This window comes from Dipteris shenzhenensis, chromosome 13, assembly GCF_047967505.1.
Source record: "Dipteris shenzhenensis isolate YYH24624 ecotype China chromosome 13, Dip_SZ_1.0, whole genome shotgun sequence".
NCBI classification, from domain to species: domain Eukaryota; kingdom Viridiplantae; phylum Streptophyta; class Polypodiopsida; order Gleicheniales; family Dipteridaceae; genus Dipteris; species Dipteris shenzhenensis.
In genome coordinates, this window is record NC_141608.1 from 21,395,395 (window position 1) to 21,412,689 (window position 17,295).

At 43.0% G+C, this 17,295-nt stretch overlaps 1 protein-coding gene across 3 annotated transcripts; it reads right to left on the reverse strand.

Moving 5' to 3' along the window:
• Positions 1–1,819: 1,819 nt before the first annotated feature.
• LOC147895161 (plant/protein) lies at positions 1,820–16,781 on the reverse strand. Of its 3 annotated transcripts, none has more exons than XM_087384087.1 (7): positions 16,484–16,781; positions 11,913–11,953; positions 5,528–5,585; positions 2,578–2,671; positions 2,374–2,458; positions 2,232–2,288; positions 1,820–2,143 (listed from the first exon to the last, which is right to left on the reverse strand). In XM_087384087.1, exons 1-7 carry the CDS (start codon positions 16,572–16,574, stop codon positions 2,033–2,035), a joined length of 537 nt encoding a protein of 178 aa, XP_087240213.1. In that variant the 5' UTR covers positions 16,575–16,781; the 3' UTR covers positions 1,820–2,032. The 3 variants fall into 3 exon arrangements, with proteins under 3 accessions (XP_087240213.1, XP_087240214.1, XP_087240211.1); XM_087384088.1 differs by having other exon boundaries at positions 1,820–2,125; positions 2,232–2,297; XM_087384085.1 differs by having other exon boundaries at positions 1,823–2,143; positions 2,232–2,297.
• Between the last annotated feature and the right edge of the window lie 514 nt (positions 16,782–17,295).

Consider the following 17,295-nt stretch of genomic DNA (forward strand, 5'->3'; position numbering starts at 1 on the left):
GTTAGTGAACATGTTCTTATAGATGCTCCATATCCAATAGGTGTCCTTGTGGCTACCATTCTTTCCTTCAATAGCTGATACTCATCCTTAGATAAGATCTATGTAGCTGTCTCATATGTCACCTATTCATTACTATCCGCTTTCGGCCATAGGTGAGGGTTTCTACTAGCTAATTCAAGATCTCTTCTAGAAGCTATTGTATTTGTTTTAGCGATCATTTGTCTCCACAAAGCTTTCCCTATGTTCTTAAACATATGCATGGGATCTAAAAGATGAGCAATCTTTAAGAATATCCATTATGGCAAGGTGTAGAAAAAGGGCAAGTCACGTTTCTATACCTTTTGCTTTTATTGTGTATTTTCTTCTCTCTTTTTTCCAAATTTGGCCCATTTTTCAACTAGGTGGGCATTGCCTTGTTTCTTGCTTGCCATCAAAATTTGGCCTACCACTCAAGTGGAAGGCATGGTCCAATTGCAACAAATCCCTTTTGCTTTTATTGTGTATTTTCTTCTCTCTTTTTTCCAAATTTGGCCCATTTTTCAACTAGGTGGGCATAGCCTTGTTTATTGCTTGCCATCAAAATTTGGCCTACCACTCAAGTGGAAGGTATGGTCCAATTGTAACAAATTCCTATAATATAAACCACTTTCATTAGGTCCTTACTAAATCTAGTATCCAATTCGTCATTGCATGTTAAACATGCATAATGACCCTTTGTTGAGAGACTGACAAAAGTAGTTTTTCAAGCAATTAAAAGGTATGCTTAAAAATGGATCAATAGATATTTGCAAAGAACAATTGTAACAATATAATATATACTTGAGCATAATTGTAAATCTGGATACTCATGAATTTCCCACACGTTAGTGGGCGTGCAATGTGAATTAGTGAGTAGTAGTGGAGGTAGAGATGTTAGTCATATCAACACCGTTCCATAGAAGTCTCAACTCTTCTATTACTAGCCCCAAGTACATGTCCATGTTTTGCCCAAGTACGTAAAGATTTCACAGCAAGAATCAACAAGGTTAGCATAAAATCCTCATTTTTAATTGCCACAAATCATCATTAGTAAACATGTTCTTATAGATGCTCCATATCCAATAGGTGTCCTTATGATGGCTACCATTCTTTCCTTCACTAGTTGATACTCATCCCTAGATAAGATCCATGTAGCTGTCCCATATGTGACCTATTCATTATTATCCTCTTTTGGCCAAAGGTGAGGTTTTGTATTAGCTGGTTCAAGATCTCTTCTGGATGCTATTGTATTTATCTTCTAGAGGGGCTTTAGCACGCCGGTAGGGGCGGCTCCACTGCCTTTAGGGATCTTAAAGGGGCCTCAATTCTGTCTAACCTAGCTCCCCAGTTGGAAGAGAATTCATGGTGCATTGTGATAGCAAAACATGCAATAAATTGTAAAAACTCCAACCACAATTCTTACAAAACTTCTTGAAGATTGCATTATGTAGGTTTGACGACCTTCCCACAAAAGAATGATGCGACTTTCAAATGCAATTTTGCATTTATGCCTAAGACCATGAAATTTAAAAAATCAACATTTTCTTTAAGAGAAGCAACTTGCAATTTTAGAATGGCAATATGCAATAGATATTAGAATGGCAATATGCAATAAATGAAGAGTATAATGAGCTTTTGAAAAATCAAACATGGACAATCACTGATCTTTCAACATACAAGAAGGTTATAGGTTGTATACGTATATACACAATCAAACTTCATCAAGATGGAACGTTGACAAGTACAAGGTTAATTGCTAGTTCCCAAGAATTCAGCATAAATTATGAAGACACCTTGGCACTAATAAAAAACTTGACAACAACTAGAGCTATTATGGCATTAGCTTCTCAATTTGATTGGTTGATACATCAGAGGTGTGAAAAAGTATCCTTGAGTGAAGGAATCTACGTAACATTGCGAGATAGAAATATGGTCAAAAGAGTGGTGTTATTACAATTAGTTGGAAACATTGAGCAGAAGCATTCTATATGTTAACCCATGTGTTTGTCGAGTCCTAAGCAACATTGTAAGCTTGATGCTGCTTTTGGAAGAACTCTTGAATTTCAGCAGTATCCATGATTGAGCTGCCATGCTCATATTGTGATTGCTGCATATGGTCATGTAGCTGCATTGAACAAGTATCACCTTAACCGTGTGGTAGGTTGACAAGGTTAAAAAGGCAATGTTGTTATACAGAGTATTGTCTACTTCACCTTTTGTAAAAACAATTGCTGCTCTTTAATAGGTAAGCTTCTCAGTTCTTGTAGCATCTGTAGTTGCTGCGAGAAGGATGAACAAACTTTTAATAATATCAATAAAGAGAATGCAAAGACAGGGAGTTTGGCTGTGAGTAACCTGATCCTGAATTTGTTGAAACTGTTGCATCTTTTGTTGGAAAGCATCCGGTCCAAGTTCAGCCTCATCGCACGCCAACTCCTCCCTACAATGAGTTAAAAAGTTGAAATCAGATGCCATCAATGCATATAAATACATCACAAAATGTAATTCATTCAATGAGGCAAAAACACTCCAGATAATGGTAGGAAATCCAAGTCTTACTTGGTGACAAATGCATAGAAGCGAAGCATCAGCTCTCTATCATCCTTGTAAATTGCATTGACTTTCCCTAGGCAAGCGATGCCAAACTTGGGATCTATAATACAATGCCACAAACTTGTAAAAAATCCTGAGATCCAAAGTCTTCAACAACACATCTTTAGTACTGGACATTTATTAAGCCAAAATGTACTCTTCATCCATAAAACAAATCCAGCCAATATGAACAAATTTTGGGTGTTTGTCACAGTCTAGCTTAAGTAGCTGCCATTAGTACTACAGAAAGAGTTAACTGAGCTCAGCATCTACTACAACCAGTGCAACACTCCGTTTTTGTAGATGTTCTTGTTCTTTCCTGCAGAAATTTCTCATGTGGATGGTTCCAGATGCTTCATTTCCGATTGCAACCACCTATTTGAAATTTGGACCCCCTTTGGTGGCACAAACTTTTCACAAATGGTTCTTTGAACTTACTTTTCACAGGTAATGAGACATAAAGCAGCAGCATCTACAGTTTGCTACGGTGTGTCATTAGATCACATGGTAGCCATGATGAAGGCTAGCACTAAAGGAGATGGCTAATCAAAAAGTAGTCAAAAATCTCTTCATTCAAGCTACAACTTCTTGTGAAGACCAAACGATTTCATTTTAGTCTCTCCCAGACGAGCTTCTACATCTAGTTGATAGGGCAATGCACCAATTAAGATAGAAACAATTATCGCAATACCAGCAGGCCGCAATATGTATGTCTCAGTTTAAGATAGGTACAGGTTATGTATATTGATCATATTCTAGAATGTAGGTGATAGATACCCCAGCACTAATAGCCCATACTGGCCAAGCCACTCCTCATGAGAGACAAAATGAATGAGAGAATTTCCATCAACTGTCATCCAGTTTCATTAGTAGAACCAAAACACGTGCATTACAATGTAAAACTGCAGTTTGAAAAACTACATTCATTGCACTTACAACATTATCCCATATATTTCATACCTGAACCTCAAACACCAGATGATGCAGCAAGTATCAGAATAGAGCTTCACAAACATAACCTGCCAGATACACTTAGTCGTCTTCTTCCATTTTCACGGTGTCACTAACAACTTTGTCATTTACAGTTGTTGCAAAACTTGGGCATTCCGTAACTGCGATGTTCTTCTCTTTGAATTAGCATGCTTCTTCTTGCCTTTTCTTTTCCATCCTGGATGTCTAAAAGGCCAAATCACCGCTTTGTTGGATGAATGTTCCCATCCATCCCTCCTCTCCACTTCCAACTTTTCCTTGCCCCTCTACCTTCAGCCAGCTGCCCTTATGACATGGATATCAGGGCCCATTCCTTGGTCTTGTGATGCTGGTGAATCACGGGCATGATGTTGGATAATTGTTTTGGTGACGTTGGTTGAAGACTTTTTGACAGAGACCAAGAGGCCAAGGGAAGAGAAGGGATATGGCATATGTGGTCAGCCAAATCTGGCTGACTGGTTGGCCAATTACAGTGGTGGAGGGCAGCAGTCCCTCACCTATAAAAAAGCCTTGTCTCATATACGAGTTTGGAGGATTCCAACCTCTCACCGGAAGCCACTGAAGCCTACAGCAAAGGCGCACGGCAGAGAGAGAGCGAAAGAGAGAGAGAGAAAGAGGCAGACAGATCTTCGTATCACCATGTTTTAAAACGACATGTTTGTGAGTGGGATACATTGCTATGTCTGAGTATCTTCATCAGTTTTGAGTATTTGATTGAGGCCTTTTTGCAGAAGGACCAAGAAGAGCAAGCTAGAAAGTCCATGAGTGGAAGCAAAACGAGCTAGAAGGTAAAAGAGCATTCATTTCTCTCAAGGCTGAAGCAAAGCATAGGGATGGCGGTCATTTTGGTATGGGACATGACCAACTTGAAAAAAGAAAAAAAAGGGACAGTTTCCAGCCATTTAAAGGGAGAACCAGCAAGAGAATCAAGCTGGAAAACCCTCGGGACAGCCAAGGAAGTTGGTAGCACCAGCCTTGTTCAAAATGTATAAGGAGGAAGGCTTGTGTATATAATGCAAAGGAGCCCATAAGTTAATAGAATGCTCTCAAGAAAGTATAGAAATGAGGACAAGCCAGCAAAGAAAGGGGTTGAAAAGAAGACACTTAACACTAGCACAATGGAATCACAGATAGTAGAGAAGAACCACGCCATGTCTTGTTAAAAACCAACTTTTCCTCTATGACCCCAATTCAACACATAACATTACTCGTAGGATTGCTCTAGAAGTCGCATCAGTAGCTGGGAAACTTCGACTGCACATCCAAGGTTATATTGACCTCATCAACTTTCTTGTGGGACCACTAGATGAAATCCAAAAGCATGTGCAATGCTTTTGGAGCATAGATTCATTAGGCCTTCTTACTCTCCTTTTTCTCACCAGTGCTCGTATATCTAAAGAGAATGGCTCTTGGCAGATGCATGTCGATTACCGTGCTCTAAACAAAATGACTTTTGAGAATCACTTTCCAATTCCAAGAATCGATGGTGTCTTCCTCTGTTTGGAAATAGCTTCTATTTCAAGCCAGTTGAATCTTGAAAGCGGGTATCATCACCTACGGGTCCCTTGCACAAAAATGTGCACCCTAGCACCCAGAGTTTCACAAAAAACCTCACAATTATGTCAAAAATCTGACTACACAAGGAATGATTCATAAAATGCTTAAATTGATTTAAAGTCCTCAAGCGTGTTAATATAAATGCACTATGTTTATTCCATTAAAAAAAAAGACCATACCTTTATTACAAATCAATATAAGATCTCAATAAACTTATGTAACTACCTAAGCAGGAGTCAAAATATCACCGCATCAGAATATTACATCTAGTCATTGCTCCTTGCTATAATAGACTACTTGCATACTTTTCGTTTGATTCTTGTTCTCGTACATAAGTAGTATTAGGACAAATCACTAATTGAAATAATACCAATGCCCATCCGTTCAAGCAGCTCTTCTTGGATTTCCGTTGTTATAGCGACAGCTTCCTGTATTTCAAGACCAGGACAACAACATCAAAGTTCAGACCGTTGAACATCTTGAAACAACAAATTCAAATCAAAAGACCAAAGACTCCCACATCTCTCTCTCTCTCTCTCTCTCTCTCTCTCTCTCCCCCACATCATTCAGGCCGAGTTTGGTGCTTCTCCACTCTTTTAGACCATCACATATCTACACCGGGTTAGATCATATGGGGACTGCACATCAAGGAGACAGAGGTTGCCATGGTTGGCTCTCGATTCCTCCATGAGGTTGGGAGCAGAGGGAGACGAGCGATGCTAGTATGCACGGACTCACAGATGGTTTGTGAGACTAGAGTTCCACATCGATAGGATACCTCCTTTTCAGTACAATTTAGATGCCCCTCCGGTACTCCCACCCACCATCCCAATTGGGCCACACACCAACCAGGTCATTCGAGAGGATCTCCTGCAACTACACACCTTTAGGACTTGGTTGGAACCGAGGGAGCTCCCAGTGAAGCTGAGTTTCTACAGAGATTACTGTCTTCGTATTTCGGAGGAGAGATTCATCACACCACCGGGGTACACTGAGCTTCATATGCCTCACTCACTACGGATCTCCATTGGACAGTTTCGGGTATCATCACACCGCCTCCGCATAGAGAGTGGCAGAGCAAAGGGGATTCCTAGGGAGCATCGCTTATGCATATTGTGCGACTGTCAGGAGGTCGAGTCGAAGGAGCATTTTATTCTCAGGTGCCTAGTGTACTACGAGATCCGAGGTTGCTACCACTGCCTCTTCAAAGACGGCTCCGTGCTCCTTTCCAAATTCCTTGCCTACCTAGATCAGAGATGCCTAGCGGCCTTCATTCACAAGGGGATCTGACACAAAGAGTGCTTACTTAGGTGACGGGGCTTGGCAACATCATCAGACACCTCTCAGAGCAGGATCACAAAGTTCTTCTCATCGAGTGACATTGATCGTCCAGTCTCTAGCCACAGACGTGACAGAGACCCTGACCTGAGATTGCAGCACGACACACAAGACATCGAGAGGGGACACAAATCACTCTAGGGGACCTCCCGTCATTGTTTAGACCCGAGATACGTCCCACGGGAGTCACGGTGGCTCTGGTCTTGTGTCGAGCCTCATCCAGGAGACCGAGACGCACAACACCCCTTAACGGGTGCCAGCGTAACATCACAGGCTATGCACCAGCTAGGGCAACATGACATGCGGAGGATTCCGCTCCGCTCCAATCCTTTTCCTTTCTTTTCATTATGTATGATCAGACTTAGGGTTCAGCACGGGTGATGATGCTCGTTTCAGTAGCTCCACCCTTACTGTGATTTGTATCAGGTTTTCTTTCAGTCTCATAGACCCATCGGTCTTCCGAAGACTCTAATAAAATTTCTTTCTTTCTTTCTTTCTTTCTTTCTTTCTCTCTCTCTCTCTCACACACATACACACACACTGCTCCCCCTCGCAGCCCCACCCGCTCCCTGTTCAGCTCTCTCTCTCTCGCTTTGCTAAGGACCAGCCTAGGGGTTAGCCTTAGCAAAGGGGATCCCTTAGCACAGCCACCAGATGGATTCCTCCAATACTAAGAAGTAAGCAGCCCTCCTACGCCTCCATAGCCTCAATGCCATCTCCCTATGCCTTGACATACCACAAATTCCAGAGTAAACTTGATCTACATGAGCAAATTTATTTCCTACAGCGTGAACTCAGAGATGCAAAGCTCCACATTGCGTCTCTGGAAAAGGCAGTTTTAGAAATGAAAAGCAAGTCAATGAGGGGATAATTCAAGAAGTTCTACAGCAATGCAGTACAGCAGCGCCTGCACCACGGCCTGTGACCAAGGTACAGGATTTGATTACCACTCAAGTCAAATTGATAAAAGAGGAAAATTCAGCAACAATGGACAATAAAATCAACAAAAGCGAAGTGTATGGAGAAGTACAAGAGCGGGAAAAGAGGGCTCTGGTGTCTACACATTGGAGGACTACCTGAAGATTGGCATGAAGGGAGCCTGGCCGATAGATTGATAATATTATAGCAGCAACCAGATTGAGTGGGACTTAAAGGACATAGCCTGTGCTGCCCAAGTTGGGACACAAGCCAAAGTGGTTCTCAATGATAGGAGAGCAAGAAGTAAGATTATCATGCAAACCAATAAGCTGAGAGGTACCAAGATATGGATCTCGAAGGACCCCGACTCAGCTCAAGATGAAAGCCATAGAATTGAGCAAAGTCACAAGTGAAGGACGCTCGCAAGGAAGGAAAATGGGATATCTATAGAGATGGAAAAGAACTTATCAAAGACTTCAAAAACAAACTCAAGGACTCTCAGTCTTAAACTGATTTAATGCAGGCCGATTATCTTTCGTAGTATATCGTAGCTAATCTATAATAACTTTGGGAGTGGTATCTGCACTTCCAAGAGACTCTCAGTCTATAATTGATGTTGGTGTTTATCCTTTTTGTGTGTGCTTTGTCTCATAGGCCGTGAGGGCTCCTGTGGACGTTAATACATCTTTCTTTTCTCTCTCTCTCTCTCTCTCTCTCTCTCTCTCACACACACACACACACACACATACAGCCCCCTTTTGCTCAGCCCTCGCAACCCCCTACTGCTCTCCCTTGCAGCCATCCTCCGCTCTCCCTTGCAGCCCCTCTCGTAGCCCAGCCCATAGGCACTACACACCCCTCTCACTCTCTTTTCCATCTTTACACTCTCACCAGCTCACAGAGGCGCATTAGCCTCTTTCCACTTGCCTAATCTCCCCCACCCGAGTTGGGCTGAACCCCTAGCCCAAGCATGAGGGTTAGTTTCAGTTAGGCAGTGCAATCAGATACCATGGCCAATGTGGAGTAGACAGGCTCCTCAAAACCTCTGGCAACCTCAACTCCAGCCATTTAAATCCTATGCTCTATAGTTGCTGCCTCAACACCCTCTCACTATGCAAGGACGTACCAATGGGGGCCTTAGCTGCCCATCATTGGCCCCCAAGACCACCTTTTATATCTACATCAAGAAGTGCAAGAACTAAGGTTATGATGGCAGCTTTGGTAGCCCGAATCCAGGACCTTGCAGGGCCCAAGAAGCAAGCCATACTTGATGACCTAATGCAGACCTACAAGGCCTCTCCTAACACCCAATTGTTCTCTACAATCAAGGAGCTTGTTCAAACAGAAGTGCAAACAATTAAGAAGAAATCCATTGTACAGGCGAATACAAAGGCAAATAAAACTGACATTAAGACGGAGATTTAAGGAGCACGACAGCAAGTGCAGCAATGCACTAAAGATCAAGATAGGAGGAAGGCTGGTTCAAGTTGAGGATATGCTCAATGAGACTTCAGCACAAATCAAGGAAGCCACTTGAATGGTCAAAGGAAGATGAAGACGGAAACAACCCCACAACCACTATCAAAATAGTCCCAAGGACATGCCGCACTTACACTTAGTACATGGGTATGTGAATCGAGCTTCTTCACCAATCCAACAAGATGAAACGGACCAAGATATGGATAGCCAAAGAACTCACATGAGCTCAACTCAAGAAAAAATGCAAGCAATGGAATTATCCAAGGTCAAGCTGCGAGGAAAGATGGAAAATGGGCAGTATATCATGAGGGTGTGGCCCTTATCAAGGATTTAAAAACAAAACCAAAAGGCCCTCAGACTTAAACTGTCTTATTTTCAGACTACAATGTAGGTATATACCTAGATGAGCCAGGCACATGCCCAAACTCATCCTCTAAAAACACAACATAGTGCAGTTTCAATCTCATGATAGTCACTCATAAGGTTGAAACCATAAACTCCATCACGCATAGTAGGGACTAGCTACAATGTAGGTACCTTATAATTGCTTGGAGTCGCTATGCACTCCCAGAGAGCTGTCTTGTGCCCTGAACAAATGTATAAACAGGTTTCTTGTCGTCCCATAGACCTATTGGTCTCTCGTGGACATTAATGGACTCTCTCTCTCTCTCTCTCTCTCTCTCTCTCTCTCTCATATATCAGTTGTCTATTAGCGGTGTGCTAGACATCTCTAGTTCTCTGACCATGGGGTGTACTCTCACGATGTTTACAGTTTTTTTCTCTCACATGCTTTTTTAAATGTTAATAGACACCTCTCTCTCTCTCTCTCTCTCTCTCATGCAAATAGACTCCCACACAGAGCTGCGGATGCAACAAAAGACATTGGCTGGTACAAAGATGGAATTTATGGGCTGCAGTTTTGGAGGATAAATGCTATAGGTCTTCTTAATAAAAGAGCAAGGAATTAGAGAATTGCCAACAAAGAAAAAGTTGGATAAGCTATGGCATGAACCAGGAAGGACAATGGAATTGTACAGGAAAGAGCTCAATCCTATGCTGAAACATGGGAGACAAAGTTACCTTAAAGAAGAAGATAACCCGGTCTTCAAAGGACACAGTATGCAGAATTGATGTAAAAGTGGAAAGCGGCACAGGGGAAGACAAAAGCTCCCAGAGAAGACAGAGTACGTGAGATATGCCTAGTGCTGTTTCATTTAACCACCTACAAGACCTTTTTGGTCAAACAGCCAAACAAAATATTGGACATGGCACACAAGCTAGCCAAACAAGTACTGGTCTCATAAACAGTCCTAGAATATCTAAAATCTATCCTCAAAGCTGTTAGTGTTTACTAGTGGATTATTTGGATCTATCCCATAGGTCCTGTTGGATCGCCAGTAATAAAGATCATATCATCTCTCTCTCTCTCTCTCTCTCTCTCTCTCTCTCTCTCAATCAAGTCAGAAAAGTAAAAACTTTTGTGTTTTGGCATTCCTGAATGTTTTGCACCTATTAGCATGTTAGGTCCGTCAAGTAATTTGTTAATTGACATAGTTGCTCAAAGCTTTACAAGGAAATACTTTCCTTATTGTTGTCAAGTAGAACCACAGATCTGAAAAGGGAATAAATAAAATACCCAGTCATTTCAATTCTCTTTCCCTCTTACCAGAATAAACAAATTAAAAAAGCAGCTGAAAGCCTTTAATAACAACAAAGCATAGATGCATCAAGCAATCATTCAAGCCCTTTACATGAAATAAATTGGCCTGTTCCGAGGGTGTAACCCAACAAGGGTAACGGGAGCTTGCGAAGAAGCCAAATACTTCAACTAAGGGGGCCGTGGATTCTGCATACAAAAAGACATTAGACTTGGAAAGCAAAGTAAAGTGCTAGATAAAGACTTCAAGAAATCACAAACCTGGACGTAAAGGTCGAGGTCCTCAAAGCTACCATTGGCACCCATGACACCTAACAGTTATCTTGAGTGTAAGATCATGTTCCTCGTGTCATCTAGTGCTCATTACTCAAAGCTTTGTGGCATTATCAAGGTATTTTGAACGAGGTTAGGAACTTGCATATGTAAGACATAAGTGATGCTAGGGGCTCTGGACAATGTTTTGCAATAGAGTCTTGTATCAAGCCCAAAATAAGGTTTGGAGCTCTAAACCAACCATCAACCATCAAACTCAACTAGACGAATTAACTCAAATGAGGGCTAGACAGGGTGCCGGAAAGGGGCGCAGCAGAGGCAGGTGTACAAGCAGGAGGGTCGGCCATCTTGGAGGGGCTGGTTGGGCTGGTTGGAGCCAGCCAACCAAGCCTTATATAGGCAGACAGAAGGGGCTGGGACCCTGCCTTGGAAGGAGGGCTAAAGCCCTTGGAGTGTGGGCCAAAGGCCTTGTCAAAGAGAGCCCCAAAAGGGGCATTTTGAGGCAGTAAAGTTGGTCAAGGAGGGGCTGAGTGGGTCGGCCAGATCTCCCCCTCCTGGTCGGTTTTTTCAGCAAGGCCTTGGGTCTATAAAAGGAGAGGCTCTGGGCCTCATTCATCATCCAACAGTTCAGCACAAAAGGCAGCAGACAGGAGCAGCCAGAAGGCACTTCCTTGGGCCTCATCCTGGAGGATAAGGAGAGTAGGAGGTGTGCTGCAGACTGAGCTCTCAACGGCTGAACCTTGGCTGTCTTTCAGGGCAGCAAGGTGTTGTGATCTGGATGGAAAGTCTACGAAAGCTCAAGGTGGAGCACGTGGGCTCGAGTCTAGAGATAGCCGGCAAATAGGAGAAGGACCTTGTGGTAAGATCAGAGGACCACACCATTGGTGGGACTCTGGATCTATCTCTTTTGTTTTGTGTCCATAGCTTTGGACGGAAATATATTATTTTGGTGGTTTCTCTACATGGCTGGTTTATTGTCTATAGATGAGTCTGCACATCTATTCTATGCACATTAAGTTAAGAAGTTTGTGATTCCACACCCCACACCACTATAAAAACCTATTGGATCCAAGATATGTATAAGACTCACATGCTTCTGCTTGATGGCATCAGCAATTCTCTTTTTCACATCTGCAAAACAGATAAATGCAATTGACATGATGTTATAGCATCTCCCTCCCTCCCTCCCTCTCTCTCTCTCTCTCTCTCTCTCTCTCTCACACACACACACACACACACATTTTTTTACACACACGCACACACACACTCAAGGCCCGCGCAGTGCTCAACTCAATTATGGCTGGGGCCTGGCACACTGACTTAAGTTGATATTTCCAGGTTATTAGGTTCTTAGGGGGGTGCTTGACACCTCTATAGGAAAACACAAAGGGGGTCTGATCGTCTGATGTATTGCTAGATGGTCTCATAAGCCTGTTTGTCTTTTGCAGACGTTAATAAAACCTCTCTCTCTCTCTCTCTCTCTCTCTCTCTCTCTCTCCCCAAACACAACAGCAGCATATCACGAGGGGACTCCTTCATGCTGTAGGGAGAGGATATAGCCATGTACTCTAAAGACCATACAATACTGGCAAGGAATTCTAATGCACGAATAGGCTCCAGCCATGCCATCATAACAGTGGAGGGGAAACTCCAGGTTAAGCATATATTGGAGTAAAAACGGGCTTTGAGATCGGCCACAAACATTGCCCAAACGAAATTCGTCTTAAACGTTGTTGGGTTAGTATGCTTACTAGCCCAATGTTGCCACCAGCTCACCGCCTCACCTGTAAGATGAGGGGCAACAAGATGGACTAATCCGCACTAACAAAATTTGCTTGTGTTGACATACAGTGACAAGGTCATCACGCTCATAACCTTCTCATCCAGAGTCAACTTGGACTTGGACTCCTTTTGACCAAAAGCATGACCGTCTTTCTTTTGGAACTGGTTGTCCTTCTTCTGATCCTTACCCACTGTGTTGTTTGACTGCTGTGGGGCTTTGGAATCTTTCTGGACCTACTTGGGCTTTCCCCCCGTTCAGCATCATCTCCTGATTCTGTGCGAGAGTCAACGCCCGCTCATAATCCGACAGATCGAAATTCCGAATGGTATAACGGATGTTTGTGTCCAATCCTCGAATGAATTGCTTCATCTTGGCGCTCTCCGTCACACCCAACTGTTGCGCCAGCGTGATGACCTTGTTACTGTATGTCAACACAAGCAAACCATTCTGGGAGAGACGAGAGAACTCATCCTCTAGGTTAAGCGGCATATATTGGAGTGGGAGAAAATGGGCTTTGAGATCGGCCACAAACATTGCCCAAACGAAATTCGTCTTAAATGTTGTTGGGTTAGTATGCTTACTAGCCCAATGTTGCTACCAGGTCACCGCCTCACCTGTAAGATGAGGGGCAATAAGATGGACTTTATCTTGCTCATCTTGAATCCGCGCTAACGAAAAATGAGCTACAAACTGATGAATAAATTGCAAAATTACAGAATGATCAACTTACCATCATACTTAACAAAATTGAGAGTAGACCGAGTGAGTGGTGTTAGCTTTGTCGATGACAAAGCTGTGGCGGTGACGGCTGTTGCGCTCAAACTTGCCTACATAGCGGTTAACATATGTTTGTGCTGGAGAAGCATCATCTCTCGGTCTAGCTTTTGTTGCCTCTCTGCTTGGGCGAGCTCTGTCATTTTTGTGTTCCTCATGCATTAACAAGAGCAGTTTTTCAAAATATGTGATTCCTCTTTCTTCAAGCAACTTTTCTGCTTCTTTTTTCTCCAAACGTCGTTTTGTCTAGTCCAACTGGGTGAATATTATTTGAGTTGCTGCAGGAGGACTCAATTCTGCTCTAGAAGGTTCGCCATCACTTCTTGAACACTTGGCAGAAGCGTATCTTGTTGGTAGTCTATCTCCTCTTCAAACTCTTCGAGGTTGAAATCTTTTCCTAACCCTTCCATGGTGCTTAATTGTGTGTTCTTTCTGAATCTCAACACAACCATACACTCGCGGTAGTCAAGCCAGATACAGACAGAAGCTCTGATACCAATGTAACATGCAACGGTAATCTGATTGTGTAATTCACAGTAAGACCTTCTTTAAACCTTTAGCGAGGAATTAGCCTTGTTTACCTTAGAGAGAGAAAGGAGATGAGCGTAGAGAGAGAGAGTAGAGTCGACAACCAATGGGGTCCTTATACCCACTGAGGGCCCGTTCCCCCAATCAAGGGAGAATTTGCTTTATACTTGGAGAACTAAGAAATACAAAGAATACTCTTCGAGAGAGCACTGAACACACTTCTGAAGAGCTCACTGTTCACACGTATAGCAGACCCAAAGACCTAAGAGGCAACGCTGACCATACCGAGACCTTGATGCTGTCCACACTGATGATGTAGGACGCTTCTGCAAGGCAAGGAAAAGACTTGTGCAATCCAACGGAATGCAAGGTTAATGCGTGAGTGAGAGAGTGAAAGCTAGGAGTGTCTAAGATCTAAAAAAGCACAAAAATCCCCTCTTGCAATGCCGTTCAGTTCACAAGAGTTACGAGGATAGATTCCTTCTCCAAAAGACAAGCCACTTTGTACATAAAATCCTGAAAGTTAGGAACATCTGGTACAAATAAATCATCTATGAAACCCCTAACTTGGCTAAGCTTATGTAAAATGATAGGGCTACTATTGATAGAAATAAGATGTTCCATAAACTCATATTCATAAGTGAAAAGATAACATTTTCCTAAAAAGACAGCACAATTAGTGTTCATGGGATTCCTGTGACTTGTTGAAACAAAGAATCACCTACTGTGATGTAAAGATTATCTAATAGAAAATCTATCCAAGAGCAAACATCTTCAACACTTACTACCTTTGTGTATCTTTTCTTTTTAGAATCGATGTCAAGATTCCACTCACAATTTCGGGATCCTAGAACCAAGTATTATCTCTTCTTTTCTTTTTCTTTTTGCGGTGCCACCAAGGCCTACCCAGGGGTTGAACTCATGCACACTCACACACCCCACTCGCCTTAACCACTAGAACCGAGTATCTCCTCTTCAACTCACTAGTACGCCCCCTTCTGGGGAGAGACTTATCCAAGATAAATTGGTCCTACATAGAGAGACTTCACGTTCTTCTTCTTGCTCAAATGATCCACAGCAAGCCATTGGTCCACATTAGCGGTCTCACATCAAATCACACTAGCAGAGTCACTTATCTCCATAGGGTGAAGGACTTTGGTACCATGACATCCGAAGGACACAATTTGCAATGGCTAGCCCTAGCTTCCATCTATGGCATTGGTAGTGGAGGGGGTCAAAGAAGCTAGTGACTCCATAAGGTGAAGAACTTTGGTCGAAGGACACAATTTGCAATGGCTAGCCCTGACTTCCATCTATGGCATTGGTAGTGGAGGGGGTCAAAGAAGCTGTTATGCTTGGACACACAAATGGTTTATACCCTTGGGACTACAGATGGACAGACTACCACAGTTTCACTATAGCCTTGAGACTCCATCCATTCCGCTCGCCTATCAAAGGTGAACCAAGTCATCAGAGAGGATCTCTTGCAGCTTATTGAGCTTTCGGTTAATCTTAGCTTCTACAGAGATCATTGCTTATAGATCCCAAAGTAGGGATTTACCGAACCTATGAGCTACACCCAGAATCATCTCCCGCATGCACTGACGATCTAGATTGCTAAGAGAAACCATGCACTGCGTCTTAGTGAGCCATGATATGCGAGAAGTGCCCAAAAAGAAACTATACGCAGATGTAGATCTACGATCGTCAATGTCCCTTGCCCAATTAGAATTTGTAAACCCATAGATTCCCTCTAGCATAATGCAAACCAAAAGATAAAGTGCCACGCACATATATGAGTACTCTCGTGGCTACATTCCAATGTGTAACGGACAAAGCATGAGTTGAGAAAGCGACCTGGCGGCAAATGCAATGCCAAGCCTTGTAGAGAATAAATAAATGAGACTTCCCACCAACTACCTATAAAGAGTGCAATCAAACTTTTCTGCATCATCATTTTTGCTAAGTTTGAGCCCCTTCTCCATAGGACATCGATTTGCTGTCCTACATTTTGAGCTTTTGCAATGGAGACGCATTTCTTCAAAAGTATATAATGAAATCCATCTTACACGCAATCTTTCCTCTAGAGTTCTCCTTGAGACTCTCTTGATCTTTTATAGAATCGTGCTTTACTGTCTATAGATTAGTATGTCCCCTTCTTTCATTGCAAACTTATTTCTCGAGTTACAAAGCATGTGCGACCCCTAGTCAAATTAAAGAGACTGAAAGCTAAAAGTTATGAAAGATTCCCAATTTGTTGTGGATATAGTCGTTGGGCTAACGTTTTCCATGGTCAACAGTCCAAATCCAACATGGTTTTTCACCCAAGTGGCAAGACCAAAAACCTGCGTTCATCTTCAAAAGGCAAGACCCAAAGACACCTGATCACTCCCGAACGGATAAAATCACGGCATGCTACCACTAAGCGCTATGGATAGCCGCCCAATTTACCAAGGCGTTGAATAATGGAGTTGTAAATCCTTCAGCAATAGCGACTTCCTTTCAAAGTTGTCCGGTCAAAATGCCGGGTCAAAAAAGCCTGTAGAGTTCGACGAAGACAAGTGAGGAGGATGTACCAGGCTTGGAGACGATCTCCGAGAAGTCATGGAAGAGATGAAGCAACTGATCTTTGGAGAGCATTCCAGAGGTCTGGAGGGATCGAGACATCTTCGAAAAAGGAGGTGCAGAATGCACGACTGCTTCTCAATATATACATATATAGACAAATCTATTGCAGGACAGATAGGAGAAAACCCATTTGATTGGGATGATGAACTCCATGACCCATCATTCTAAGCTTCCGATTGAGGCTTGAAGAGGACTTCAAATTTCCCAGTTCTTCTTTCACGAGGTGCCATCAAGTTGTAGCTTAGTTTGGACATTTTCTTCCACCTCAGCCCCCACCGAGAATTTGGGGCAATTAATTAATTAGTTGCTACGGCCGGCGGGTCCAAACGCTCAATTAACTTAAGGTAGTGGCGCTACATGATTTTTGGCCTGCCCTGGGCTAGGCCTTAGCCTTAGCGATGGGGATTTTTGTAAGAAGCTAAAACCAATTTCGAAAATTTGGAATTTGGCCATGATTTTCTCCCCCTTTCTCTCTCTCTCTTCTTCTTCTTTCTTCTTTTTCTTCTCTCTCTAAGCTGCTGTTGCTTCTTCTTCTTCTTCTTCCTCTCTCTCTCTCTCTCTCTCTCTCTCTCTCTCTCACTCTCCCTCCTCTTTCAGTTTGCCAGGGCAGGCCTCTTGAATGTATTCACTTGTTGATCAGCCTCCCTACTCTTCCTCCCTCCCGTTCTCTCTGCTCACTCTGCTCAGCCCTCCCCTCTGCCACTCGCTCTGCTCCCTCTTTCTCCCACCTCTCCCTCCGCTCAGCCCTCTTCTCTTCCTC